The following is a 26,481-nucleotide window of genomic DNA, read 5'->3' on the forward strand; positions in this document are numbered from 1 at the left end:
GCTCAAGAACTGGCAGGTGGACCCTAGGTCCAAAATCAATTTGGCATCCACACAATTCAAAGGGGGACAAGCTATTTGGGGAATCACTGGAACCCATCCTGGTGGAAACACAGGACAAGAAGAAGGGGATGCCTTCGGGTCGCAGGGACATGCATAAGCCATTCCGCAATAATCATCATTCCTTTCGCCCCTCCAAACAGAGCCCCAGGTTTTGGGATCACAGAGCATTCTGAACTCAGGGCCAGCCCCAGTGGGGGACCATTAACCAGTAGGGACCCAGAAACAGGATGGGCTTCCGGCATAGCTGACTTCCTACTGGTATGGGGCAGGTTGCAGCATTTTGTTTCAAGGTAGGCTCTATGCACACAGGACAAATGGGTACTCTGCACCTTAACAGCAGGCTATTGACTAGAGTTTACTGCCTTACCGTGCAACGACTCCATTGTCTCCCCAGGGTCCACAAAACCATCCAAACATCAGCAGATGAAGCAGATGATTTGTCACCTGATTCAGATCCAGGCCATAGAAGCAGTGCTGCCATTGACAGAATTATGTCAAGGCGTTTTACTCCATATTGTTCTTGGTACCCAAACTTCAGCACAGTTTTCAGTACTTAAGCTTAAAAGAGCTGATGGCGCCTCACTGCACCCCCACACATCTCGGTTTCTGCGAGAAGAAACAATATTGCCCCATCAACAGTCCATCAGTTCACTTTTTGGGACCTCAGTAAGGTCCTGAACGCTTTGACCTGGGCTCCATTTGAGCCGCTCTCCTAAGTACCTTTCATACAAGGTCCTGTTCCTTGTCATGGTCACTTCAGCCCGAAGGGTGTTGGAATTTGGGAGTGCTTTTGGTATGATGGGATCTCTGCTGGTTTCAGCCAGACGCAGTGGTCCTGAAGACAGATCCTACCTTCATTTGAAAGGTGAACTCCACCTTTCATCATGCCCAGGCAATTATACTGTCTTCATTTTGCCTGTGTCCTAAGCACCCGAAGGAACGCTTGTGGCACAACCTGGATGTGCACAGGGCCCTGCACATTTACAGGAGGAGAACGAGAGAGCTAAGAATGTCTGAGTCACTCTCTTCTCCTTCCATGCTGGATCCTTGGGATCAAAGGTCACCAAAGCATGCTGGATAGGGCGTGCATCGTATTGCGTTAAGGCATGCGTCTCCACTGCCTATCAGCCTTCTGGTCCCAAAGAGTATTACTGCACATACTACCCACAGTGCCTCCACCACAGAAGCCTTTGCAGCACAGGCCCCTTGAAGGAGATTTGCCAGGCTGCTGCTTGGTCCTCCATCTCCCCTTTCATCAAACACTGTAAGATAAACTCCTTTGTCACTGAGCAGGCAGCGTTTGGGCGGACCATGCTGCAGCAGGTAGTTAAGACCTGATTCACTCCTGCCCTTCACTGCTTTGGTATATCCCTTTGTAAACAATGACCATCTATTCTGAGGGAGAAAGGAATGTTGGACTATGTAAGTTTCTTTCTCTTCAGAAGTAGGAGGTCATACAGCCCACCCATGAATCAGTCACTGGGTCCATTGGAGTACTGAGGTTTTTCCTCTGTGTATTCTACCTATCTAACACTTTGGTCAACCTTAGGCACTCTGATCTTTTAATGCTCCAGCTGTCCTTTGGCATCCTGGCCTAATTCTGTCCTACATAATATCTCTATGCTGTCCCTATACGGATCTCCACAACAGTCAGAACTGGGGATCTGACTCCTGGAGCATGCTGGGAGAGGGGACGGACTTCCAGCTACCTGAAATTTCCTGTCTACCAGAAGCAAGGAGTTGAAGTTAACCCTTTTAAAACAATGACCTTGTACTTATGAGAAAGAACTTTTCACAGCAAGTCCATTCCTTTGTAAATTGAAAAACTTAACTCTATCTATGTATGTTCTTTTTAAATGTGCTGAACTAAGTGTCCAAGGTTATGGATCACAAAAGACTGGTCACTGTCTGGAAACAGATGCTCCTTTATTTGAGATGCTGAGGAATAGTAAGTATTAATAGTATTTTACATTTGAGCAAGTGTACATAGCAGTTAGACAAGTGCTGCTGCTGCTGCATGTATTATGGGAAAGATGGAGGACAAACAGAAGTTCTTGTGTCTCTGCAGTGAACACCATAATGTGTGGAGTAGGGATGTTCATGAACCAGAGTCCCTTTTATGGGCCTCTGAACAGGTTCGAACGACTGGTGGTTCGGCCGGTTCGAAGGCAGCAAGAGGGGGACACCTTTTAAGGATGGGTGTATATGTCCTCTTATTCCTCCTGCTACTGTTCCCCTGCCGGCGTTGCACTTGAAAAGGGTCCGGCAGGGCAGCAGCATATCTTCCTGCCCCCCTGTTCCCTCATTAGACCGGAAGTACACTGCGCACGTTGTGCTCACTCGCATGTTGGGCATGCGCAAGACGTGCATGTGCCGGCATGTGCATGCATGTGGGGTACTTCCGGTCCGACGAGGGAACAGGGCAGCAGGGAGGTATGCTGCTGCCCCACCAGACCCTTTTCAAGTGCACCATTGGTGGTAGAAATGCAGCGGGAGGGATAAGAGCACCCTCCCCCGCCTTTAAAGATGCCCTCCTGCCTTCAAACTGGCCCCTGCCATGTTCCGTGCACATCCCTAGTGTGGAGGGGAGATGCATGTCTGAAACATGTGATTAGCATGTACCAAAAGAACTTTCCAATCTCTGCTCCTTGGTGCCCATCCTTTCCTTGTGTTCAGATGCACGTCTCTCTTTTGATGATTGTCATGGAGACATGCAGTGGAGAAATGGAAAATCCTCTTTTCTGTAACCTGTGAAATGACCATAAAAGGAAGAATCTGTACTATTAATCTGTACCGGATTGTAGGAAGCTTTATTGATGTGCACTGCCTTTCTTGCACAGGTGGCGAAAGAAATAATTGTGAGGCCAGTTGGTAGTAAATCTAAATTTTTGTGAAAAGATGTGTAAATGCATAAAGATGCATTACAGCCACCCACCATGTTTGGCTACAACATACTTCATCCTTGCTAAGGAAGAAATTGAAAACCTTGTTTCCTGTGTAACAAAAATTGATTCAGATCAAATTTAAAATTTAAGAATTCCAACAGTGCATGTTAGATTTAATCCTATTAAGTCCAGTAGTAGGTGGTGAAGGCCACGCTGTGGGGGTGGCGAGAGGCACCTTTAAGGATTAAGCAGGTGCTTACCAGCATTTAGGCAGCACCTGCAAGCTGCCATGCTCTGCCCACTGTCCCGGGTAGGGCAGTGGCAGGGCCCTAGTCTCTGCTCGTGTGTGGAGCCTTTTAGTTATAAGACTATCAAAAAGAACTCTATAATGGCCACCAGTGTCAATGGACACTGTAGCTGGTTTGCTAGAATGTTGGAAGAAGTAATAGTTATTCCCAGTATTATTTATCTCTGAGAAGAAAACACTACATTTATTAGAAATTGGATTTTATGTGTAGCAGTTTGGAATGCCAGATATGTTAATACAGGCGCAAACAATTGTTCTCTGGTAAATCTTTATATTTTTGGCATTAATTTAATACATATTTTTGTTGTATTGGCATGTAACTGGCCAACCATATGCAGTAATGTCCCCATCATTATTACTGTCGTCGTCGTCGTCTGAATAACTATTGTTTGATCCACAGAGTTATTTGAGATTACTTTCCAGCCGTATAGGAGTAAAAATAGCTCAGATATTCAAGTAAAGAAGCTAGGGTTTTCAGGGTGAATTGTTAAAAAGTGAAAGAATTTACATGTGAAATGGGTGTGGCAGCCAGCATTTCTTAATTTTTCTGCTGAAGGTGTCATTTACTGCTTAGTTGATCTGTCAGTAGTTAAATTATTAATACCTTTTTTAAAATCCCCACAAAGGTATTGGAAACTTTGATCCCTTTTGCTCCAGAGGAGATATAAACAGGTAGGCAAAATACTCTTGTGACATGCAATCTCCAACTTTTGGGTAGGTTGACTGATACTAGAACACAAAAATTTGAGTGCCAGCTGTGAATGAATTTGTGTCCAGATTTTGCTTTTACATTCATATTATAGACTCGTGGAATATTAAGGTTCAAAGGTCCCTTAGAGATCATCTAGTCCAACCCCGCTAAACCTGCCACAGCACTCCTGACAAATAGCTGCCCAGCCTGTTTGTAAACCTCTAGAGAGGGAGAGCTCACCTCTGCGTGTGGCAGACTGTGCCACTGTCAGCTTTGACTGTTAGGAAATTATTCCTAATGTCAAGTCTAAATCTCCTTCCCTGCAACATCAACCAATTGGCCCTGCCCTCAGGAGTAAGTGTGACAGCCTTCAGGTATTTAAAGACTCTCTTAACTCTCCTTAGCTTCTCTTCTCCATTAAACATACCTGGCTCCCTGCACAGTTTCTCATAGGACTTCCAGACTCCTCATTATTTTTGTTGCTCTCCTTGGAACCTTTCTAGTTTATCAATGTCTTCCCTAAAGTGTTGTGCCCAGAACTGGACACATTGTTCCAAATCAGGTCACATCCGTGTATGATAGAGTGGGACTATTACTACTTGTGATCTGGACACTATTCCTCTGTTAATATAGCCTATGACTGCATTTGTTTATTAAGCTGCTGCATCACATTGCTTGCTCATGTTCGATTTGTGGTCTAGAAAGACACCTAGATCCTTTTCACGTATACTGTTTCTGAGCTAGCCTCCCCCATCTATACTTGTGCATTTGACTTTCCTTACCTAAATGCAGAATCTTATATTTGTCTCAGTTGAACTTCATCTTCTTGGTTTTGGTCCAATGTTCGAGTCATCCAGACCAGTTTGAATCTATATTGTTAGCTATCTCCCTCTTCACCATCTCAGCTTACTGTTGCCTGCAAATTTGATAAGTATCCCCTCTACTCCCTCTTCCAAGGCGTGTTGAACAGCAAAGGGCCCAGATAAAACCCTGTGGCACTCCACTTAGTTCCTCCCTGAAAGTTGCCATGGAGCCATTAATGAGCACCTGTTGGGTACAATTCTTCAACCAGCTGTGAATCCACTTAATAGTAGTATCATTACTTTTCACATGAGTAGTACCTAATGGAGTCATTAAATTCCTCGAGGGGAGTGATGCCCAAGTGCTATGAGTAATGCAGTAGCCCCATATCCCTATAATTCTTTCATCTCTTGCCAAAGACAGGGGTTCAAGAGTGTGAGGAGGAAGACTGCTTATTGAGGGAGAAGCAGAACTGAAAATGGGCTGTGGCACTAGTTTGCTTCTAGGATACCAAATAATCGCCTGCCAAATAGGCTACCATATAATAATTCCTGTTATGGTCTTGTTTCTATAGACTAACTAGATCAGAAGGTTGGTTAGTGAGTACTTCTGTATCTTGCTGTGTGTATATATTGGATATATTTCTAATTCTCGGTTGCTGTTGCCAGGGACATCTCATGGGTTATCCCCTCCCCAGGTCCGAGACAGGACAGATCTAATTGGAAGAAGAAGAAAGACACGCCCACTCGGGGCTGAGAGGGATAACCCCACCCCAGTTCTTTCTGTCCTCACCTAGCTCCAGGCAGCAGTTTTTCCTTCTCCGACATATCTTTGTCAATATTTCCTTACTCTTTGTTTTTTCGTCTACTTTTCACTTCTTTCTTCATCTCTCTCTCTCTCTCTCTCTGGTTTTTTTGTTTTTTGTTTTAAATCCTCTGTCAGCTATTCTCTTCGTTCCCCCGCTGCGCGTCTCCCTCCCCTTCCCTCTGTTGCATGGAGTGCAGGCATAGGGGGAGAGCAGTATTAGTACCTGGGGAAAGCGCCAAGTGTTTTTCGGGCCGGGGTTTTCCAAAGCCCTCAGAGCTCCCACGCCAACGCGAGCTGCTTCTCCAGAAGCAGGCCCCACCACCAACGCGATGCTTGCCAATGCTCCGCTTGATCTAGCAGCCCCCGAGCAGCCGCCCACTGCTGCATCAGCAACAGCCGCCTTGGAGCCGCTTGCACCGTTCGCCACCGGTTCTGTGCCGAGTCTCCTGCCTTCAGGCCGCGAGACTTGCTTGTCAGCGGCCCAGCGAGCAGCCAACCGGAGTGCTGAGTCTTCGCACCACCGAGAGGTAGTTTTCTTGCGGCTGCTGTGCACCAATCTTCCTCCCTGCTGAGCTGAAATTTGGGCAATAACGGAGGCCCAGGAGCGCAGTAGGCACAAGATGGCAGCTGAGGTGGCAAAAATGGCGCAAAAAGAGGGCGAAATGGCCATTTTAGAGGACCCCAAGCAGCTTTTGGCAGGCCCTTTGTCCAGGGAGACATCATCCAGGGAGGTAACAGGAGAGTCTCGAATGGTGGTTGCGGACTGGGGTTCCTCCTTACCTGGAACTTCCATGTCTGTTCCCAGAACTGTTCCGCCCGAATGGCAGGCGTGATTCAAAAATGCAATTATTGACACGATCTACCAGATCAGGCCCATTAAAAAGGATAAGAAATCTTATCGTAGGAGAAAAAGGGACCCATCTCCCTCTGATAGTGGCTCCTCTGGTGATTCCGCTAGTCCTCCTCCTAAAAAGGCCAAGGCCAAACAAAAGCATCTTAAAAAGTAAGAAGCTCCCTCAGCATAGGAGTGGGCCACATTCTTCCGATATATCTGACCATGACTCTGGGGACCTGAAATCGCTAAACCCCAGGCCTATGGGGAAACCCAGGACACTCCCCTCTCACCCTTTGATTTCTGATGTGGAGGATGGAGTTACCAGAACTGGGGCCTCACCCCGTGACCCAGAACTTCCTGACAGGGAAGAAGGGAAATGGTCGGGGGGGAAGACAACGACAATGCTTCTGTGTCCTAAAGGCTCTTTGTAGCGGAAGATTTCAATCCTTTTATGTCAAGAATCATAAAGGCCATAGGGCTTCAACACGAACCCTGAAACTACCGCTACTGAAAAAGGGGAATGGTTTTTTCCAAGGGCAAAACCAAAGGACATCCTTTTGCCTTTACCAGAATTATTTGCTGAAGTAGTGAAACAGGAGTGGCGGCTGCCCGCAGCAAATAGAAAGCCTTTGTCTATATCTAACTTCGGGGTTAGATATAACCCCGCTTTTGTTCATTTCAGAAAGAAGCCTCTGATGTACTTAAAACGCCTTGCACGGACGTGCCCATCGCGCAATTGGTGTCAAATTCCCTTGTCCCATGGGACGGTGAGGTAACTTTGAAAGATCCAGCTGACAAAAAAGCAGAGTCAGCATTTAAGCGCACGCATGATAACTCTGCCCAGTCTACCAGAGCAGCAGTAGCAGCGTCTATGGCCGCAAGGGCCTCTTTGCTGTGGTTAGACAATTTGCTAAACGATCCACCTTCAGACTCCATTAAATTGAGGCAACAACTGGTCAAGCTTCAAAAAGCACAGGCTTTTATAGCAGATGCCACATTGGACTCTATCAGGTACTCTTCGCGAGTGGCTGCAGCATCGGTCCTAGGGAGGCAGCAGTTGTGCTTAAAGAATTGGGCAGTGGACAGCACTTCCAAGAGTAACCTCACAGCAGTGCCTTATGACGCCACAAAACTTTTTGGGGAGGAAGCCCTAAAAGATGTACTAGTTGAGTCAAGCAATACACGCAAGACCGTGCCCTCAGCAGTATGTACATCAGATCGGCCTCCCTTTAAGAAAATTTTTCAGCAATTCCAGACCTTTCGAGGCTTCCGGCCTTTTAGGGGCCGGAACAGAGACAATAGGCAACAAAGGGACTCTTGGGGTCACTACCGATTCTCTTACAAGGGTTCAGGTGGTTTCAGACAGCAGTCCACCCAGGCCAAGCCAAAAACCCAGCAATGACTCACACCCAGTTCAGCTAGGAGGCCACTTAACAAAATTTCTCTCTGCCTGGGAATCTTCTGTGACAGACACTTGGGTGCTAAGAGTGATACAAGCCGGCTACAGAATAGAATTGGATGCCCCTCCCCCCCAGCTCCTCCCCAACTCAAGATCCCGGTCTTGGCAGAAACATTCCAAGATGCTACAAGCCTTCCATCATCTTCTAGCGATCGGGGCGGTGGAGCCAGTTCCGACTTCTCAGGAGTGAGGGGGCGTTTATTATATTCTATGCACCGTCCCCATAAAGGACGGGTCCAAAAGGGCGGTGCTGGACTTAAAGTTCTTAAACAAGTCGGTCAGGCGGGAATGCTTCCATATGGAGACATTAAGATCGGTCTCGGAGGCCTTGCACCACCTAGACTTCTTAACATTTATCTACCTGAAGTAGACGTACCTACATGTACCAATCCATCCAGAGAGCAGAAAACTGCTTCGTTTAAAGTATGCAGGACGTCACTTTCAGTACGCAGCACTTCCTTTTGGGTTGTCCGTCACGCCCCAGGTTTTTACCAAGGTGCTTGCACCCCTAGTGGTACATCTTCGACTACTTGGGGTTCATCTTTTTGCATATTTAGACGATTTGCTCGTGCAATCACACTCCCTACAGGAAGCACAGCGAGACCTGGCTCTTACTGTCTCAGAATTAGAATGTCACGGCTTCATTATAAATAATCAGAAAAGCCAGCTGACCCCAAGCCACCATCTTCATCATCTGGGCGTAGTGATCAATACAGTTGAGGACCGTCTCTTCCTTCCATGGGATCAATTCACGACAATCACACAGGAGATAAGAACTGTTCTAACACCTCCGTCAGTACCCCTGACGTCCCTAGCAAGAGAGTTAGGCCTCATGGGGGCAACGATAGAAGTGGTTCCTTGGACGCAACTACATCTGCGCCTGCTACAGTGGTTTCTGCTTCCCCATCAGCAAGCCATAGCATGAAAGAAAAGGCTGTGGCTATCCATTCCTACTCGGCTTCAGAAATCCCTCCGTTGGTGGTTGAAACCAGGCAACCTGTTCCAAGGGAGGGAATTCTTGGATCATCCGAAACATTTAGTGACTACGGACGCAAGCGACAGGGACTGGGGGGCACACTGCCTCCATCTGTCTGCACAAGGTCGGTGGGATGAACAGGAATGACAACACAGTATAAATTGGTGAGAGCTCTGGGCCATCCGCTTGGCCCTGGAAGCCTTTCAGTCCATGGTGAGGGGCCGTCACGTGCTGATAAGAACGGACAATGTCACGGCAAAGGCCTATGTGAATCGTCAGGGGGGCACTTGATCCAGGTCCCTCCATCAGGAGGCAATTCTGCTTCTCTCCTGGGCAGAGATAAACATCAACTCTCTAACAGCACATCATCTCAAAGGGGAACTGAATCTGGTGGCAGATTGGCTCAGCAGAGAAGACCTCCATCCCAGAGAATGGTCTCTGAATCCTCCAGTGTTCCAGCAAATCACAAGTTGGATGGGTGTCCCTGTAATCGACTTATTCGCAACTCCAAAGAACACACAACTGAGGAAATACATAACCAGATTTCCTTGCAGGGAGGCGGTGGCAGTGGACGCTCTGTCAAGTCCGTGGCCAAAAGGCCTGTTATACGCCTATCCTCCAACACCCTTGCTGGCCAGAATCCTGAGGAGGGTACGCTTGTTGCAGGCGCAGGTGATTCTCATAGCGCCGTTCTGGCCCAGAAGGCTGTGGTTCTCGGAGCTTTTACACCTGGCTTCGGAACCACTGTGGGAACTACCAGTCAGCCTCGATCTCCTATCTCAAGGGCCCATGTTACACTCCAACCTGAGCTGGTTAAGGCTGACCACATGGAAACTGAGAGGCGATTTCTGAACCAGTTTGGGTACTCGGATGGGGTTCTCTGAACTATGCTAGCATCTCACAGCCCATTTCCACTATTCCAATCAAAAGTTTGTCTTTTAAATTGGCCTTTTTGGTGGCTATAACTTCAGCCAGACGAATATCAGAGTTGAGAGCATTATCTATTGGCAAGTCCTGCGTTTTCCAAAAAGAGGCAGTTCGACTTATTCCAGATCCCTTTGTACGCCCAAAGGTGTCATCAGTTTTCCATCAGTCACAAGATGTTTTCTTACCATCTTTTTGTCCTCATCCACTCCATGAGAGGGAGAAGCTGTGGCACAAATTGGATGTGCGTAGGTGCCTAAGGAAATACATTGACAGGACTGCATCTTTTCGTAACACAGACGCAATGTTCATGTCCCTCCATCCGTGCTCAATGGGATCAGCTGTTACCTCTTCGACAATTGCCCGGTGGATACAAGCATGCATTGTGATGGCTTACGACACCCAGCACATGACACCGCTGTCGCACTTCATGGCTCCACCAGAGCAGCAGCCACCACGGCAGCTTTCTCCTCTAATGCACCAGTGCAGGACATTTGCAGGGCTGCTACCTGGTCTGCCCCTTCAACTTTCAGGGGGCATTACAAAATAGATCCCCACGCCACCATCCAGGCGGCTTTTGGCAGAAGGGTCCTCCAGCAGGTCCTTCCTCAGGAATAGGCAAGGGCGCTCCCGCCTGTGTTTTGGCCAAGCTGTGGTATGTCCCATGAGATGTCCCTGGCGACAGCAACCGAGAAAGGAGCATTGGTTTCACTTACCGTGAAGGCTTCTTCTGGTTGTTGTTGCCAGGGACTTCTCGACCCACCCAGTTTGGCGCATCTTGCCTCTTCCTGATCAAGGGTTTTTTCCTCTGTGTTTCAGGGGGTTCTGAAACTTGTTAGGGAGCAATGTTTGCTCGCTTAGTTATTAATGACATTGGTTACTTATTGGAGGCCGTTACTCTGTTATCTATTTGTTCCATTCTCACTTGTCATACGGCTCGGCTGAAAGAACTGGGGCGGGGTTATTTTATTTTCATTTTATTTATTTTTTTACATTTATATCCCGCTCTTCCTCCAAGGAGCCCAGAGCGGTGTACTACATACTTGAGTTTCTCTTTCACAACAACCCTGTGAAGTAGGTTAGGCTGAGAGAGAAGTGACCGGCCCAGAGTCACCCAGCTAGTTTTTATGGCTGAATGGGGATTTGAACTCAGGTCTCCCCGGTCCTAGTCCAGCATTCTAACCAATACACCACGCTGGTTATCCCCCTCAGCCCCGAGTGGGCGTGTCTTTCTTCTTCTTCCAATCAGATCTGTCATGTCTCAGAGCTAGTGGGGGGGGCGGGCGTGGATAACCCATGAGATGCCCTTGGCAACAACAACCAGAAGAAGCCTTCATGGTAAGTGAAACCAATGCTCCTTTCCCTTGTTCTGGAGCTCTTAAATATTAGTATTTGCATTCCTCCCATACTTACAGGAATGTAACTGTCTTTCTTCCTTCCTTCCTAAAAGGCAATATTTGTGTTTGCTGGCAATATTTCTGTAGTCATTCACCATAAAGCGCGCGTGTGTGTGTGTGTGTGTGTGTGTGTGTGTGTGTGTGTGAGAGAGAGAGAGAGAGAGAGAGAGAGAGAGAGAGAGAGAGAGAGTGTGTTTGCTGTGATGGATGACCCATTGATCTTGTTCTGCATATTATTTGGTTGGCTTGTATAATTAATTGCTTTGGCTTCATTGTTCCCTTTCTACCCCCAAACATCGGTACTGTTCACAGTGAAGTGGCAGCCCTGGAAACAGCAAGAATAAAATGCCAGTGAGATTCCTTCTTAATTGGGAAGGGGGAGGAGAGAGAGAGAAAAAGTGCTTCCACCTCTGCCTCAGCAGCATGCGTCTTTTCCCACTATAAATTGTGTCCATCTTTGTTTCTCTCAGCTCAATGACAGTAGAAGAAAGATCTTTAGAAGCTGAAAAGCTAGTAGTACAGAAAAAAGAGGTGAGTTGTTACAGAGAAATAAGTGTTCCTGAAGTGACGTTTTTGTACTTCCCTGTATAAAATGCTTGCCTTTGACCACTTTATACTAGGGCTGTGCTTTGGAATGTCCACAGCTGAATAATGTGCGCCACCCCTTTGGAACCTCATGGAGGCGGCTGCTTGCAGCGCATCAATCTTTATGCATTACTGCAGACTTTCAGTGTGGCAGGGGCCCAGGCTAGTGCAATATGGGAAAGAACAGCCCCATACTATGCTGGGAAGGTGCAGAGGGAGGTGTTTGTTGAGATTGCCGGAAGGTGATGTCCTTTCCCCATAGAGTTCTTTGGGAACTTGAAAGGAGTATACCTCCCAGTGCTTCCCAGCCATTGCTGGGGCAGTACATGGCTTTGCTTCGTGTAAAGGAGTGCCCAGCCCCACCCCAAGCTAGAAGTGCACAATACTGTGTGGCGTTGGGCATGCTATGAGTGGCTGCCTCTTTAGGTTTCCGAAAGGGTGATGTATACTATTCACATAATTCAGCTTCTGGATATTCTGAAGCACAGCCTTACTTCATATCCCACCCTTCAGTCAACATTAGTTGATATTAGTCGACATTAGTTCTTGAAGTGGTTTACATAATTAAAATTTATTGCAAAGATAAAATTTCAAACGAAGGTCCACAGATGGCAGACCTGTAGTTGAGCCTCTTTCAGTGAAAGTTGGGTTAGTTTTTTTGGAATACATGTAAAAGTGTAGTCTTTTGGATTCTCATTTCTCTGGCAGTTGGGAACAAAAGTACTCATCAGTTGCTTACAGCAGCTTGTTTCATTAGGGAGTAGGCATGTCCACGATCCGAGGTTCATGCAGAGGTTCGGCACTGAACTGGTTCAGGTGAGGGCCAACCTGGTTCAACCCTCCAAGGTGCTGCCGGTGGGGGTGGGAGCAGCACCTTCTAAAGGGGAGTACAACAGGTCCTTACTTGCTCTCTGCCGCTCCATGAAGCTTCTTGCTGCAGCAGAGCTTCCCCTCAACAGCTTATGCGTGGCGGAGGCACCCACATGGCCTCCGCTCATGCACGGAGGCCATGTATGCATAGGCTGTTGCGGGGTGCACTGCTGCAGCAGGAAGCTGCATGGAGCAGCAGAGCAGTTACTTTTAAAGGTAGTGCTCACCATTCAGTGGCGCCACCCCAGTGGTGCCTCGGAACACCAAACTGGTTTGGCACCAAACCTGTGCACATGCCTATTTGGGAGTGGCAGCTAACACCAAACTATATAGGTATCTTGTCCGTACTGCTCTTCCAAGAGGGTCTTTCACCTGCCTCATAAGCATGCCAGTGATCTCAGTCATTGGGTTTGTGCTGTGCTGTCTCCTATAGAATGGATGACTGGCCCAAATCATTTTTATAGCTCTTCTAATTGGAAGTGGACACCTTGCTTGCTTCCAAAATAAAATTGGGTGGCATTAGGATTTTAACTCCATTTGAATGCTTCTGTCTGAAAAAGTTGGTCACAGACTGAACTCTAGCCTTCAAGATGCTTTTTACAAAGTTTTTTGTTTTTGTTTTTTTTTTGTAACAGAGGGCTAAGCAGCCTTTGACAAACGACCTGTCAGAGGAAGTGTCACTCAAGTTAAGTCTGAGTCCTGAAGTATCTTCATGCAGAAGGCACTCTCTAATTAAAACAGAAAACCAGAACTGTTGGAGCTTGGAGAAGACCACAGAGTGCCTTCCTGCCCTTACAAAGGTACAGCTTTTCTGATAAGAAATCGAATTAGAAAAAACAACTTTACTGGGAACAGCCTATATTCTGCGACGATATCTATAATAACAGCAACGACATTGATAATAAAATTCAGCCATCCCAGGTCCTTGGGAAGGACTCGATGTCTGAATAAAACAAACCAGTCAATAACACCTCTTTGACTGTGTAAACAACAACAACAATAATAAGGTTGCTTGGGGGTGGGATGCAAATTTGAGGGACTAGCTGGTGTAAAAAAAGTATCTGTCTCTTCTGTCTTGGTACAGTACTGTATAATGGCTAACCATTTACATTTCAAAATAAGCTTTTTAGTTCTTGAATTGTCGCAGAAACTCCTACATTCAGTATGCAGCATGGTTATAAACGTAAGGTTTTGAACAATATAGAGACGCTGTGATTTTTCTTCCTCCCCATTCCCCCCCCCTTCCATGGAGAAGTTTTAGTTCCTGCTTTTGAAACTTTAAAAAACTTGCTCATTTCAGGATATGGAGAGAGAGATAGCAAGTGCGCTGAGCTGCGGCCAGGAGGACGAGCTTTTGAGTAGTGCCTTCAAGCTGAAGATCACACGTGGAGACATTCGGACACTAAGAAACCAGCAGTGGCTCAATGATGTGGTAAAATAGAGGTTCTCGACACTGGCTGAAGACTTTTGAGTATTTTGGTTATGGAAATAGCTGTCAGGTCCTATAAGTGGGGATTACATTTGGGCACAAAACGTTTGGACTCTGATATGATTGGGTAGAGACCTCTGTATTCCTAAAACATGCCCCTTCCTTTATTATAGTCTTTTCTAAGAACTTGCAGCTAGAAGTTATGGATTGTTGCCTTGTTACTAGTCTGCTTGCAGTAGCTGAGGCCAGGCCTCAGCTGTTATGGTGCAATCTTGTGAACAAGAATTCCATTCTGGAGTTGAGAAATAACAGCAAAAGCTACACCTAGCTGTGTGGGTAAGACCAGGGGCATGATATGAAGAAATGGTAGTAGTTACAGATAAAGGTTGAGACTCCCAAGCTATAACACACAGAGAACCTGGGCAGGTTGTGAAGCCTTTTTTTCAATATAATGATTAGTTGCTGTCACAGTGAGAAGATCCAAGGGATGATGACTGTACTACTTAAGTTGTATTAGTTTAGTGAGATTGTTTCTTCATCTGATGTTGCTCCCTCCCCCTCTTTGCTGTGCCAAATGGAAAAGATTTACTTTGATACAAGCATCACTGCAAGTCTTCTTCAACTAGCAATATGTAATTACATATCTGGATTGTGATCATTTGCACTCATAAGAATGGGTTCTGTGACTGCACGGGACCATTTGAGCAGAACTGACTAGCTCCTTGAAGCGCTTAGCCCTGTCCCTTGCACATGGTGCGTTTTCTCAGTTTGGGCGGGCTTGCATTTTCTCCTCAGTTCCTTTCTGACCGCCATTGTGTTGGCACCTCGGACAGTGAGCTCCTCGGACCGGAACAGTTTTCTGTTTTTAAAAGTACAGAAATAGTTTCGTTTTTTCACGTGTTACAACTCAGACTGGACCAGACTATTCTTATTCTAAATAATCTCAACTTAGTCGAAATGGACGGTTGGTTTATTCAGTTATGACTTGGAACTGACTTTACTACACACACACACTCTCTCTCTCTCTCTCTCTCTCTCTCTCTCTCTCTCTCTCTCTCTCTCTCTCTCTCTCTCTCGTATATTTCCCCTTTATTTCTCTATCCCATTATGGAAAAGAAAAATACTTTCAAGTGCTGTGTTCACTGCAACTCTAAACTCCCATCAGCGGACGTCTATGATTTCTGCTTACTTTGTTTGGGGGAAGAACACAACACCTCCACCTGTAAAATTTGTTTAACTTTCTCTCATCAAACAAGAAAAAATAGACCAATATGGCTAAGAGCTGCCCTTTACGGTGAAGCGCTCTGCCCAGCACTCTGATGCCTAGATCTCCGATTGACACTCCCGTGCCCTTGACATCAGGTATGGTGTCGAAGTCGAGATCCGGCAAGATACTGAAGCCAAAGTTGGGGACTGCTGCCAAGCAGTCTTAACTCCTTGATCCAAGCTTTCACGGCATCCACATTAAAACACCAAATCCACCTTCTGATTCTTCTCATCGTAAAAGGCATAAGTCCCAGTATCGGGGCTCTGATACCAAAGAAGTGCCAGTGCACAAAAAACATCGGGAGAAGAGTACATGGGCTGCCACCGAAGAGGCTTCCACTACATTCTGAGCTACTCCTTCCCCGACAACGCTCCAGTCAGCACCTACGATGCCTTGTTCACATCCTGCGACCCCGGAAGTCATGGCTCTGAATCTTCCATCGCCTACACTTCAACATCGAGCCTCAATATCCACCTTGACATAGAGGATGGTACCAACCATGGCTTTATTGACATGGTGTTGAGCGTTTTCTCTCGCCAGCTATGACACCGCTACCATCGCCTTCTCTGGCAGCTCACCCAGCGCTGCAAGCTTTGCATCCTTCACCAGTTTCCTTTAGTATCGACGTCTAAGACGACGACATGGAAACCAGTTTGGGACCGAGCAGTGCCCAGCATCTTCTAAACTTGCTAGACTCTAGTGACAGTACACCTTTGAGCTTGACTTTTTACAGCTTTTTGAGCCATGGTCTCAACACCAAGGAGGACGGCATGACCTTCTCTGTACCGAAGATGCCAAGCACTTCGACTTCTTTAGCCTTTCAGCCCTTCCATTCTGTGGCAAGCTGGCTTTCGACACCACAGCCTTCTAGTCCACATGACTGGAGGGCTGTCAGAGATTATGTTGCCACACAAGGTTTGATTCATGAGGGGGGTTGCGGAGATGCAGCGCAAGTGCACCAACATTCCCCTGGACTTGCATCAGATTACCAAGACTAGAAGCTTTGGAAAGCTCAGCGTCAACTGTCGACATCATTGATTCCTATGGCTATCCAAGTCACTCCTCCTCTGGACCTGCCTGCTCTGACCGTGATGTTAGTCTTAACATAGTCTCAGGTCACCCCATTGCTGCCACCAGCTCCCTCTGTGACTTTGACATCAACACAGGTTACCCCTCCAATTTTAGAGGCTGTCAGGGTACCAGAACATCCTATTTTACTCTCTTGCATCTCCACTCAGACCATGGAGGTGCCTCGACCTCTACCTCAAAAGAGCAAATCTACTCAAACTGTAGTCCTTGACACAACTTCCTCCACCACTCAGACAGTGTCTAAGAAGAAGGTCCCTGTGCCTTCTGGACCTCGTACCGTGATACTCACAGAAGACTTACTCTGATTCGTCTACATCTTCTACCTCAAGTTCATCCAAACATCCTGATGAACCGCCTCTCAAAGTGGTTCCCTCCGATAACACTTCTTCAAATAAAGAGAAGCATTCATACCATCGAAAAATCTTTGAAATGGCTTCGACACTCTGATTAGAACGGAAAAAGCAGACTCAAGACTTGGAAGGTCCCATCTACAAATTCTTCAGTTCCACGGCTTCAACCCAGCCTGTTCATCTTCCCATGCTGCCAGTTATATCCAAGGCGGCTAAATTGGCTTGGCAAAACCGTACAAACTTCTGCTCTGACCTCCAAGCACCTGGACAATTTACATTGAATTCAAGAAGAGGAAGATGATCCTCCCCCAGTTTAGTGATAGTGGATTGTGCATCCTCCTCCAAATCTGGGAGATGACACACTACTCCAGGGGACAAAGAGAGGCACAAGTTGGATGTCTTAGGATGTAAAATTTACTCCACTAATTATACCCATTCTCTCTGGGATGATCTCTTCCAAGAGCAAGCCTACCTCTTGCTGGAAGAGTTCCTAGCAAAAGTTAATGATATCCATTCCAAAGTCCTCACTCAACAGTTATCCAGTGCCAAACACTTGGCAGAGACCAAGTCTCGGACCCTAGCTGGTGCTATTGCATTGAGGAGGCACACCTGGCTATGCTCCACTGTGCTACAGCCCAGCATGAGAGACAGAGTGGAAAATCTGCCCTTCAGTGGGAAGGGTCTTTTCTGTGAAATGACTGACTCCACTATGGAATCCATCAAGAAATCAAAATCCACAGCAAAACCATTTTTGGCACCTGCCCAATCATATACTTCTAAGTACCACCAATATGGCCGACGGCAGTACTCTTATAAGCAGATGGACAAGAGAGACTTCTGCAAGCCTTACCAACGTTTTGAAAGGAAGCCTTTTAACCAAAAGTCTAGAGCCTCGCAAGGCCAATGTCCTAAACTTGCTGATTCTAACAAATGGCACCTTTTGATCAGGTCAGTCAGTCCACTGATTCACCTCACCCAGGAATCAGTCCACTGATTCACCTCACCACCATCAACTTCTCTTCAACCTACCATCTTAGCCACCATCCACATCAGGCTGGCAAGTCATGCCTTCGCATGGTGCAACATAACATCAGACCGTTAGGTCCTTCGCATAGTCCAAATGGGCTGTACCATAGAGTTCAAGACCCTACCAGCATTCAATTTGATCAAGTACACGCCTGCATCCCCATTGCTGATGGAGGAAGTTCAGACTCTTTTGGACAAGGCAATATCACCTGTTTGGGGGACAGATCAGTGGTGAGGGTTTTACTCCCGCTACTTCCCCAAACAAGACTCCTGCCTGTGGCTTCCAGCGGCATCTGATGGGCCACTGTGTGAAACAGGATGCTGGACTAGATGGGCCTTGGGCCTTATCCAGCAGGGCTGTTCTTATGTTCTTAAGAGATGGGGGGCTAAGACCAATCAAGGACCTATGGTGGTTGAACCATCATGTGGACATGTGCAGGTTTTGCATGGTGACATTGCAGAGCATCCTCCCTCGCCTTCACAGGGAGGAATGGTTCGCAGCATTGGATCTCCGAGACGCGTACTTCCACATCGGAATCCAACTCAACCACAGATATTTTCTAAGGCTTACAATGGGTCATCACGTCTACCAGTACAATGTCCTGCCTTTTGGACTGGCGATGGCACCCTTTGTATTTACAAAATGTATGGCCATCATCATGGCTCACCACAGGGCCTAACAATTTTTCTGTACCTCAATGACTGGCTCCTGGCAGGAAGACAAAAAACAAATTTAGCTTTGCAAGTCTCGACAGTCCTGAATTTACTCGAGGATCTGGGCATTCAGGTCAGCTGGTCAAAGTCCAGACTAGAGTCTGTCAAGCACATAGACTACATAGGAGCAGTCCTCGATGCACAGGTGCAGTGTGCATTTCCACCCGAGGAATGTTTCCTCTGCATCAAGGCAGTAGTAACTTCCTTCATGATGCAACCCAGACAAAAAGCCCACTAAGTTCAGAAACTACTGGGCCTGATGGTGTTGTACAACTTCATTGTGCACTTTACCAAGCTACGTCTCCGGCATCTTCAACTTTGGTTTCTTTCTGTATTTCCTCTGAATGTGGACAAACCACAGATGCTCTTAACAATTCCACTGCCAATCCTTGTGTCCTTTCAATGGTGGACAAAACGGGTCAACCTGCTGTCCGGAGTCCCCTTTTGGGTACCCCAACCTTCTGCCTGGCTGGCATCGGATGCATCCTTACAGGGCTGGAGAGCCCATTGCAAGGATCTTCAAGCTCAAGATGGTCACCAATACAACGCCAGATGCACATCAGCTTCTTAGAGCTCCTGGCGGTGTTTCAGGCTCTCAGATCCTTCCAGCCATCCCCGATAGGTAAGCTCATCCATATCAGCCTTGACAATACTACGGCGATCAATTACTTAAACTGTCAGGGAGGGACAGTCTCTCTTTCTCTCCCTTTGCATGCTCAGTCTGCAAATTTGGAATTGGGCCATAACACAACAAATAGGCCTGGTCGCAATCCACATCAAAGGAGTGGACAACACCTTGGCGGTCCATCTGAGCAGGTCCTCACTTTATCTGCAGCAACACAAATGGGAGGTCAACGTTCAATACCTCCATCCATCATTCCAGGCCTAGGGTACACCTGAGATCAGTGTGCAACACTTACAAAGTGCCCTCTATACTGCTCGAAGGCTGGCATCGGCTGTGGCTCCAAAGGGGATGCTTTGCAATTCAAATGGGGTTGAAGGTTTCTATACATTTTCCCACCTTACCCTCTGTTGAACAGAGTTCTAGCAAAATTCCTTCAGGAATCTGCAAACTGCATTTCGATTGCTACGTGGTGGCCCAGGCAGCCATGATTTCAACAAGCACTCAGACTGTCAAAAGGTTGCCACAGCTGTCTGCCTCAATGCGAGGATCTTCTCCTGCAAGAAAACAGAAGGTTCCACCATCCTGACCTAAAGACTCTGAACTTGACCGCGTGGACGATAGGCTCCTGAATGACATCCTCCTCAATGACATAAAGAAATCTACTCATGTCAACTACAACATCAAGTGGAAGCAGTTAGGACTTTATGCTCAGGAACAGTTTCCTGCCTTGTTCTGCTACCTCCCAGGAGGTCTTGCTTTACTTCACATCTCCGAAGCACTGTAACCTGGCCAATGTTTCCATCTAAGTTCACTTGGCCGTCATTTCTGCTCACCATCCGGGAAAACCATCGTCTCTCATCCGTACTGTAAGAGATTCCTTAAGGGGTTAAACAATCTTTACCCAGCTATCCAGCGGCCCACTGATCAATGGAGACTATCCCTTGTCCTATCAGCCATGATGGAGCCTCAATTTGAGCCCATGGCTACGGTACCTCCTAAATTAGTAACTGTAGCCTTTGTCTCAGAGCAAGCTCACGTGAGGGAAAGAAATGCTGAATCATCCCTGCTGAGCTGCATGACTAGGCTCCTCCTAAAACTTCTGTATTTTTGGTAGGTTCAAAAATGGCTGCCATTACCACTCCTCTTTATTTATTTAACATATTTTTATACTGCCCAAAACCTACGTCTCTGGCCGGTTTATTACAGAGCTTGAACCTCCCAGGGCTTGGGATGGAATTCCCAGGGAAAATGCTTTCTTTTGTTATTGGAAAAATACCAAAATATTCTATGTTCAAGCTTACGAAAACTGATATGCTGATTTCTCAGAAAACTGATCTGCAAAATTTCATGAGGAAAAGTGGTGCTTTGCTTGGACCCTGAATTCAGGCCTAAAATGGTCACTGACTTCCATATTAATAGTGATATTGTCTTAAATAACTTCTTCTGGAATCCCACAATGCTTCTCGAGCACTCATTGCATTCCCTGGATGTGAGACCTGCTCTCCTCTTCTACTTGAAACTGACCAAGCCCTATAGAAAGACAACACAGCTTTTTGTAAGTTACAAGGGTAACATGAAATATTACCAAATATTAATACAGAGTCTCTCCCACTGAATCGTGGAGTTGATTTTTCTGGCTTACAAGCACCAAAAAGTGGACCCTCCTAAAACCATTCAGGCCCATTCTACTAGGGTTTATGCTACTTCTGCAGCCCATATGGCAGGAATAAAGCTCAGAGACATCTGTACTGTAGCAACCTGGTCCTCTGTGCATACCTTTGTCAAGCATTACACTTTGGACCTTCACTCTGCGGCTCAGGCCAATTTCAGGAGAGGTGTGCTGAAAAGGGTCTTACCTTGGCTTACTACACCTGTCTCCAGACTGACAGCTCATTAGTCACCCACTCTTATGAGTTCAACGGGTTATGATCCAGATAAACAGCTTGCTTATCTGTAACTATTGATCTGGAAGTGATCTGTTGCAGTCATTAGACCCTCCCACCAGCCCCGCTGCATTATGCAAAGTGACAATATGTATATTTGCAGAGTGAAAAAGACACTACCTACCTTGTGGAAATGTACACTAATTCCATATAACATTTGAATTCCAATGTCGGTCCTCCAGGTACTGAGGAGAAAACGCTAGCCCGCCCAAACTGAGAAAACGCACAACATGCAAGGGGCGGGGCTAAGTGCTTCAAGGAGCTGGTCAGTTCTGCCCAAATGGTCCTACGCAGGTGCAGAACCCACTCTTATGAGTGCAACGGATCACGATCCAGATCAATAGTTAAAGGTGAGCGAGATTGTGGACCCTTTGGGGACAGAGAGCCTTCTCTCCCTCCCCCCCCCCCAAACTGCTTTGGGAACTTTTGTTGAAAAGCGGTATATAAGTATTTGTAATAATAATAACAACCTGTTTTTGTGTGCGTTTAATAACACCACCCTCATTCCACCCCTTCATTTTAGAAGTTTCTTGCTAACTGGATATAGCAGCTACTTTGTCAATGAGTTTGTATTATATCTCTGAAGAAACAGTTGGGTTTAGTTGGCTTCAAGTAGAGGCAAAGGTCATAGCAGCTCTTTAGGGACTCACTGTAAATTCTAGAATCTAACAATCCTATGCTTACTCAGAACTAAGCCACAAAACGTTCAATAGGACTTGCACTTTGGTAGCCATTTTTAAGATTGCAGCCTAAGTCTCTTAAAGTTGTGACATCTCCCTCCCACTTACCTAGGTGTCTAATCTACATTCGTTTCCTCTTTTCATTTTTGTGTTTAGGTAATTAACTTCTATATGAATCTTCTGGTGGAGAGAAATAAACGCTCAGAACTGCCAGTTTTGTATGCATTCAGTACTTTCTTCTATCCAAAGCTAAATTCTGAAGGCTATAATGCAGTCAGAAGGTGGACCAAGGAAGTGGACTTGTTCCAGTATGATATAGTCTTGGTGCCCATTCATGTCAGGGTACATTGGGGATTGGTGGTGAGTCCATTTTTACCTTTTTCATGATTTTCTTTTAGAAGGGGGAAAGGGTGTAAGATTCTAGTAGGCTGAGTGTTCCATTAACATCTTTCTTTAACAGGTGGTAGATGTGCGAAGAAAGACCATCAAATATTTTGACTCAATGGGACAAAATGGCTATATGATCTGTAAGAGATTGCTGTAAGTAGGCAATTACTGACAGCTCTTTATATGAGAATGGTATTCTGTCTCTGCCCACCATATCTGCTAGTAGAGTTATTCTGATTTCTATATAAAGCTTCTTGCTAAAGCTGAAGAGTTGTCTTTGGTTACCATCAAATAATGAAACACAAGCAACTGTCTTCACATTCCAACTCGTAATTTTCTCGTTAATATAATTTAGAGGGGTGTCTACTTCTTACAGTGCTCTCCTTGAGTGGATTGTATCCCGCCATTTGTTCTGGAAGACAGGGCCATGCAAACTCACATTTTCCATCATGCAGTGGGAGGTAGCCATGCCCCAGTTCTGGTCCAGTCCTGTCCTGCTCTGAGGACCAAGGCTTTGGCAGAGCTCCATTACCATTTTTAGCAAATCAAGCTTTTTGTCCTCCTCCCCCTGCTTCCCACACCCTCCCCAGGTTAGTTAGGACGGGAAGGAAGTTGAAGAACCAATCGGTTAAAATGAGATGGGGATTTTCCTCATTGAAATGTACCACAAGTGATTCAGTGGTGGCAGTGGATTGCAGCAGAGGACAACCAGGCTTACTTGCAACAGGCTCCATGTCTGAGGACACGGCCTCAGTGTCTGGACAGGAGCTCTGTAAGACTGCAGCATCTTGCACTAAAGTCCATGAATGGTTGCAAGGAGGGCTGCTGGAGAGAGCAGAGTTCACCGTACCAGGCAGGATTGTGCCTGTTCACCTGTAGACCATGGCACCAGCTCTTCCATGCTCCATTTGGCTCTTGGGCCAACTGTTTGCCAAGGCAGAGATCCAGCTACTGCTAGAAGCCTGAGTGAGGAGGGAGGCAGCCCAGAAATGCATGTGACTGGAGCTGACCAGTGACATGGGAGAGACACAGAGGCAGCTGAGGGAGTAAGTACATCTCCTATGCAGCCCAGCTGATCACAGTCTGTAGACGGGGTTGATGTCTGCAGAATTCTGCTGGTGGATCAAAAGGGTAACCCAAAGAGTGAGTTACTAAATCCCTGGTGGGAGAAATTGATTCTTAACTGTTGCCACATAGTTGATATCTGTACAGACTAATAGAAAAGTTATCTGAAACTGGTCACTATTTTTTAAAAACTTCTTGGACAACTTTAACATTTCAATTTTAAATCAATAATTATTATATAAAATTGATCTTTTCTACAGGTGCATTCTAATTTTTTTGCAGAGCTTGTATTTAAAGTTTCTTGCAGTAATGACATTGGAGTGGTCAAATCTGACACCAGCCAAGGGCCAGTGGCTGACCCCTGAAACTCTAGGGCCACCTGGAGCGGGGGGGGGGGGCGGCAGAGGCAGTGGTGAAATCAAAGACTAATGGCACCACTGCTACTTCCTGATCTCCTCCCCCCACCCCCAATGAAGTTGACTTCCTTCTGGTGCCCCCTGTGAGTGATGTAGGGGTGTCTGGGAGGAGAGCTCATTTCTTGAGGGGGAGCAGCCATCTCTGAGAGAACTGGTGGTGGCTCTTTCCCCTTGGCGAATGTGGGAGGGTAGTGGTGGTGACAGCTCCTTTGCACCTTTGGAGAGTGGGTGGAGGAGGGAGAGCTGCTGCCACAACTCCCCCCCTCCCTTTGTTAAAGGGAAAGGGTGGGGAGAGTGCTGCCTGCCACTGCTGGGCCCCCTCCATACCATTTGCTGATAAGTTGGGGGAGATCTGAGGGTGGAGGGCCTTCTGGGCCCAGAGTTCCCCACAACCTGACACCAGCATTGCTGTATTGGAATAGCTTGGTTGTATGAAGTAGACCCCTCATTACCTCTTTTGAGGTGTGTACATTGTAATGATGTTGTATTTTGAAAAATATCACTACAGTGATGTAAACTGTATTGTATTTTCTCCATCTGTTTGGTCTTGAAAAGATGTTTGTCATGCACTGTTTCACTAATTCTACAAAGCATGAAAAAAGGGTGCTCTAGGATTGAAAAAAATCAGCTTGATATATTTTATGGTTTTATTGTACAGGCAGTATCTACAGGAGGAAAGCAAAGCCAAGAAAAACCTGGACATTGATGCTTCATCATGGACACTTTACAGTGTGAAACCACATGTGTGTATGACCAGCTTCTGGATTTTTTCAGTTTTGTTCCCATGTACTTAGATGCACATGGTTTATAAAGTGTAAACCTTTGAAGCATATGTGTTAGATTTGTTGAAGGCTTTCTGTAGTGCCACTGAAATTGGCACACAAATCAGCGTAGCGTTGGAGTCTTTTCAGCATAAACTTGTTTTTTATTTAAAGGAAAATGAAAATGTATCTTGTATTGGTATATGGCAGAAAGTCTCAAAAACCTGAAATGTTGTAGATTTCTTAGATTGTCCGCATCCTGAAATTTTCCTTACCTTGAGTGAAGTATTGTAGTGCAAAGTTTCTGTAAAGCAAAAATGCTAAATCTAGTAGAAGAATGGCAAATGTTCCAAGCCCTTCTGAATTGTTTGGGTTGGTGATAAACTCTGAGATGAGTATATTAGATCCTGCTTGGTTTAGTGATTTCATGTTTTTCCCCCTAAATAAACCAACAATCTTTGTTTCCTTCTCCCCTTCAGGAAATTCCACAACAATTGAATGGCAGTGACTGCGGAATGTTTGCTTGTAGATATGCTGACTATATCTCCAGGGATAAACCCATTACATTTACACAGGTGAGTTACCTGGAACATTTAAGGGCAGTCCCTTCCTTTTTTATCATGGCTGGTGTTGTGGTGGACTTTCTCTGTGACTGTTATAACTTCTATCAGAGTGCATCTAGGACTTGTATTCTTTTGTTAGGAAGCATTTTGAAGACCCCTATCCATGATAGATAGCTGCCAAATAGATGACTACAAAGAAATAATATCTGCGGGTATGAGAGGAAGAGAGAACAATACCAGCAAAGTGGCAGGACTTTGAGCATTAATACTTGCACAAAGGGGAAGTTTGCCTAAACAAAAGCATAGAATGTTTCAAAGCATTTTTCTCTTTACAGCATCACATGCCTTACTTCCGCAAGAGGATGGTTTGGGAGATCCTTCATCAACAGCTGCTTTGACAACAAACCTCTGACATGGTTGTATTGTGTACAGTATCTTCATTGGATGACAGAAGCGAACTCAGAGCTGCTGCTATCTCGTTCTTGTATCTCCTGAAGGCAGACTGAATGTGCCCTCTTATGATCTCCATTTCAGAGATGAGAAGGGTTCAGAAGGCGTAGCTGGTGCTGCTCCTGAGCTGAAGTTCTCTCCAAAGGGATAAAGCATGAGTTATTCAGCAGAATAAATCCATGGTATCAGATTAAGAGTCTCAGTGATTAAGAACATTGGCATGACATTTAGTATTGGATGAACAATCTCAATGGAGATTGAAAGTATATACAGCTGCCTTTACAAGGACTATACGCTATCTCTGGCTTCAAGACATTAGCTCCATTTGGGAACATGCCACATGCCAATTCTCTCTCCTCCATTCTTGGCTGCTCCCAACTATTATTTTGCTGTGGCATCTGAACTGGGCAAACTATGGTTAGAGCAACCTAACTGGAAGAGGGAATTGTTGCATAAGGCTGGAGAAGGGAGTGCTTCAGGCTCTGCCATGTTTCCCGTCCTCCAAGCAGGCAGTTTTCTGTTACTGGAAGACTTTTCTAAAACGGGATTTGTCGTGCTTTTGAAAAGATGGACACTTGATTTGTAACAAATCCATAGTAGAAGTCCTAGAATGGGAGATTAGTCTTTATTTAAATGATTATATATTGTATGCGACTATTTATTTAAATTCCTGTATTTAAGTGGGACTATGTTTATAATTCTTTAATGAACTAAAAATAGAAATATATATTTATCTAGTAAATATGGTTTCAATTTATGTGAATTGCACTGTAGCTCAGTTTGGAAAGTTTGATATGGTGCAAGAATTTAGAAAAGAATAAAATATCAGTGAAAGTGTAAAATTCAAATATTTTTGCAAATAATTATCAAATAAGATGGGTGAAGGAAAGCAGCTTCAGTAACTGCATGGCTTTTGGAACAAAGCAAAGATTGTGTTCTGGTAAGGAGAAAGAAGTGTACTCCTGAGTTTTGCAGGCAGAGTATTAGTGGATCATGGTCTGTCTACAGAACCTAGGGGTGGTTTTTGTTTTGTGTATGTAAACCATTATCTGACTGGTACTAATGCTCCTTACTGACTTGTTGATCAGTACAGAAAGAGAAACTAAAAATTTTTAAGGA

The 26,481-nt window shown here is 45.8% G+C and overlaps 1 protein-coding gene across 5 annotated transcripts in view; it reads left to right on the forward strand.

Moving 5' to 3' along the window:
• Positions 1 to 26,204, forward strand: part of SENP2 (SUMO specific peptidase 2) — a 48,860-nt gene extending 22,656 nt beyond the window's left edge. For 4 of the 5 annotated variants that reach the window (XM_053311964.1, XM_053311968.1, XM_053311965.1 and 1 more), the window contains 10 exons: positions 1,932 to 2,008; positions 3,879 to 3,924; positions 11,613 to 11,673; positions 13,233 to 13,397; positions 13,898 to 14,029; positions 21,877 to 22,080; positions 22,181 to 22,260; positions 24,247 to 24,331; positions 24,829 to 24,924; positions 25,248 to 26,204. In XM_053311964.1, the coding sequence (XP_053167939.1) occupies positions 1,932 to 2,008; positions 3,879 to 3,924; positions 11,613 to 11,673; positions 13,233 to 13,397; positions 13,898 to 14,029; positions 21,877 to 22,080; positions 22,181 to 22,260; positions 24,247 to 24,331; positions 24,829 to 24,924; positions 25,248 to 25,310 (1,009 nt within the window). In that variant the 3' untranslated portion in view covers positions 25,311 to 26,204. Of the gene's footprint in view, positions 1 to 1,931; positions 2,009 to 3,878; positions 3,925 to 11,612; positions 11,674 to 13,232; positions 13,398 to 13,897; positions 14,030 to 21,876; positions 22,081 to 22,180; positions 22,261 to 24,246; positions 24,332 to 24,828; positions 24,925 to 25,247 lie in introns of those variants that run through there. The other variant, XM_053311967.1, reaches the window with a different exon arrangement.
• The last annotated feature ends 277 nt before the right edge of the window (positions 26,205 to 26,481 follow it).

Source organism: Hemicordylus capensis, chromosome 3, assembly GCF_027244095.1.
Source record: "Hemicordylus capensis ecotype Gifberg chromosome 3, rHemCap1.1.pri, whole genome shotgun sequence".
In the NCBI taxonomy this organism is placed as follows: Eukaryota; Metazoa; Chordata; class Lepidosauria; order Squamata; family Cordylidae; genus Hemicordylus; species Hemicordylus capensis.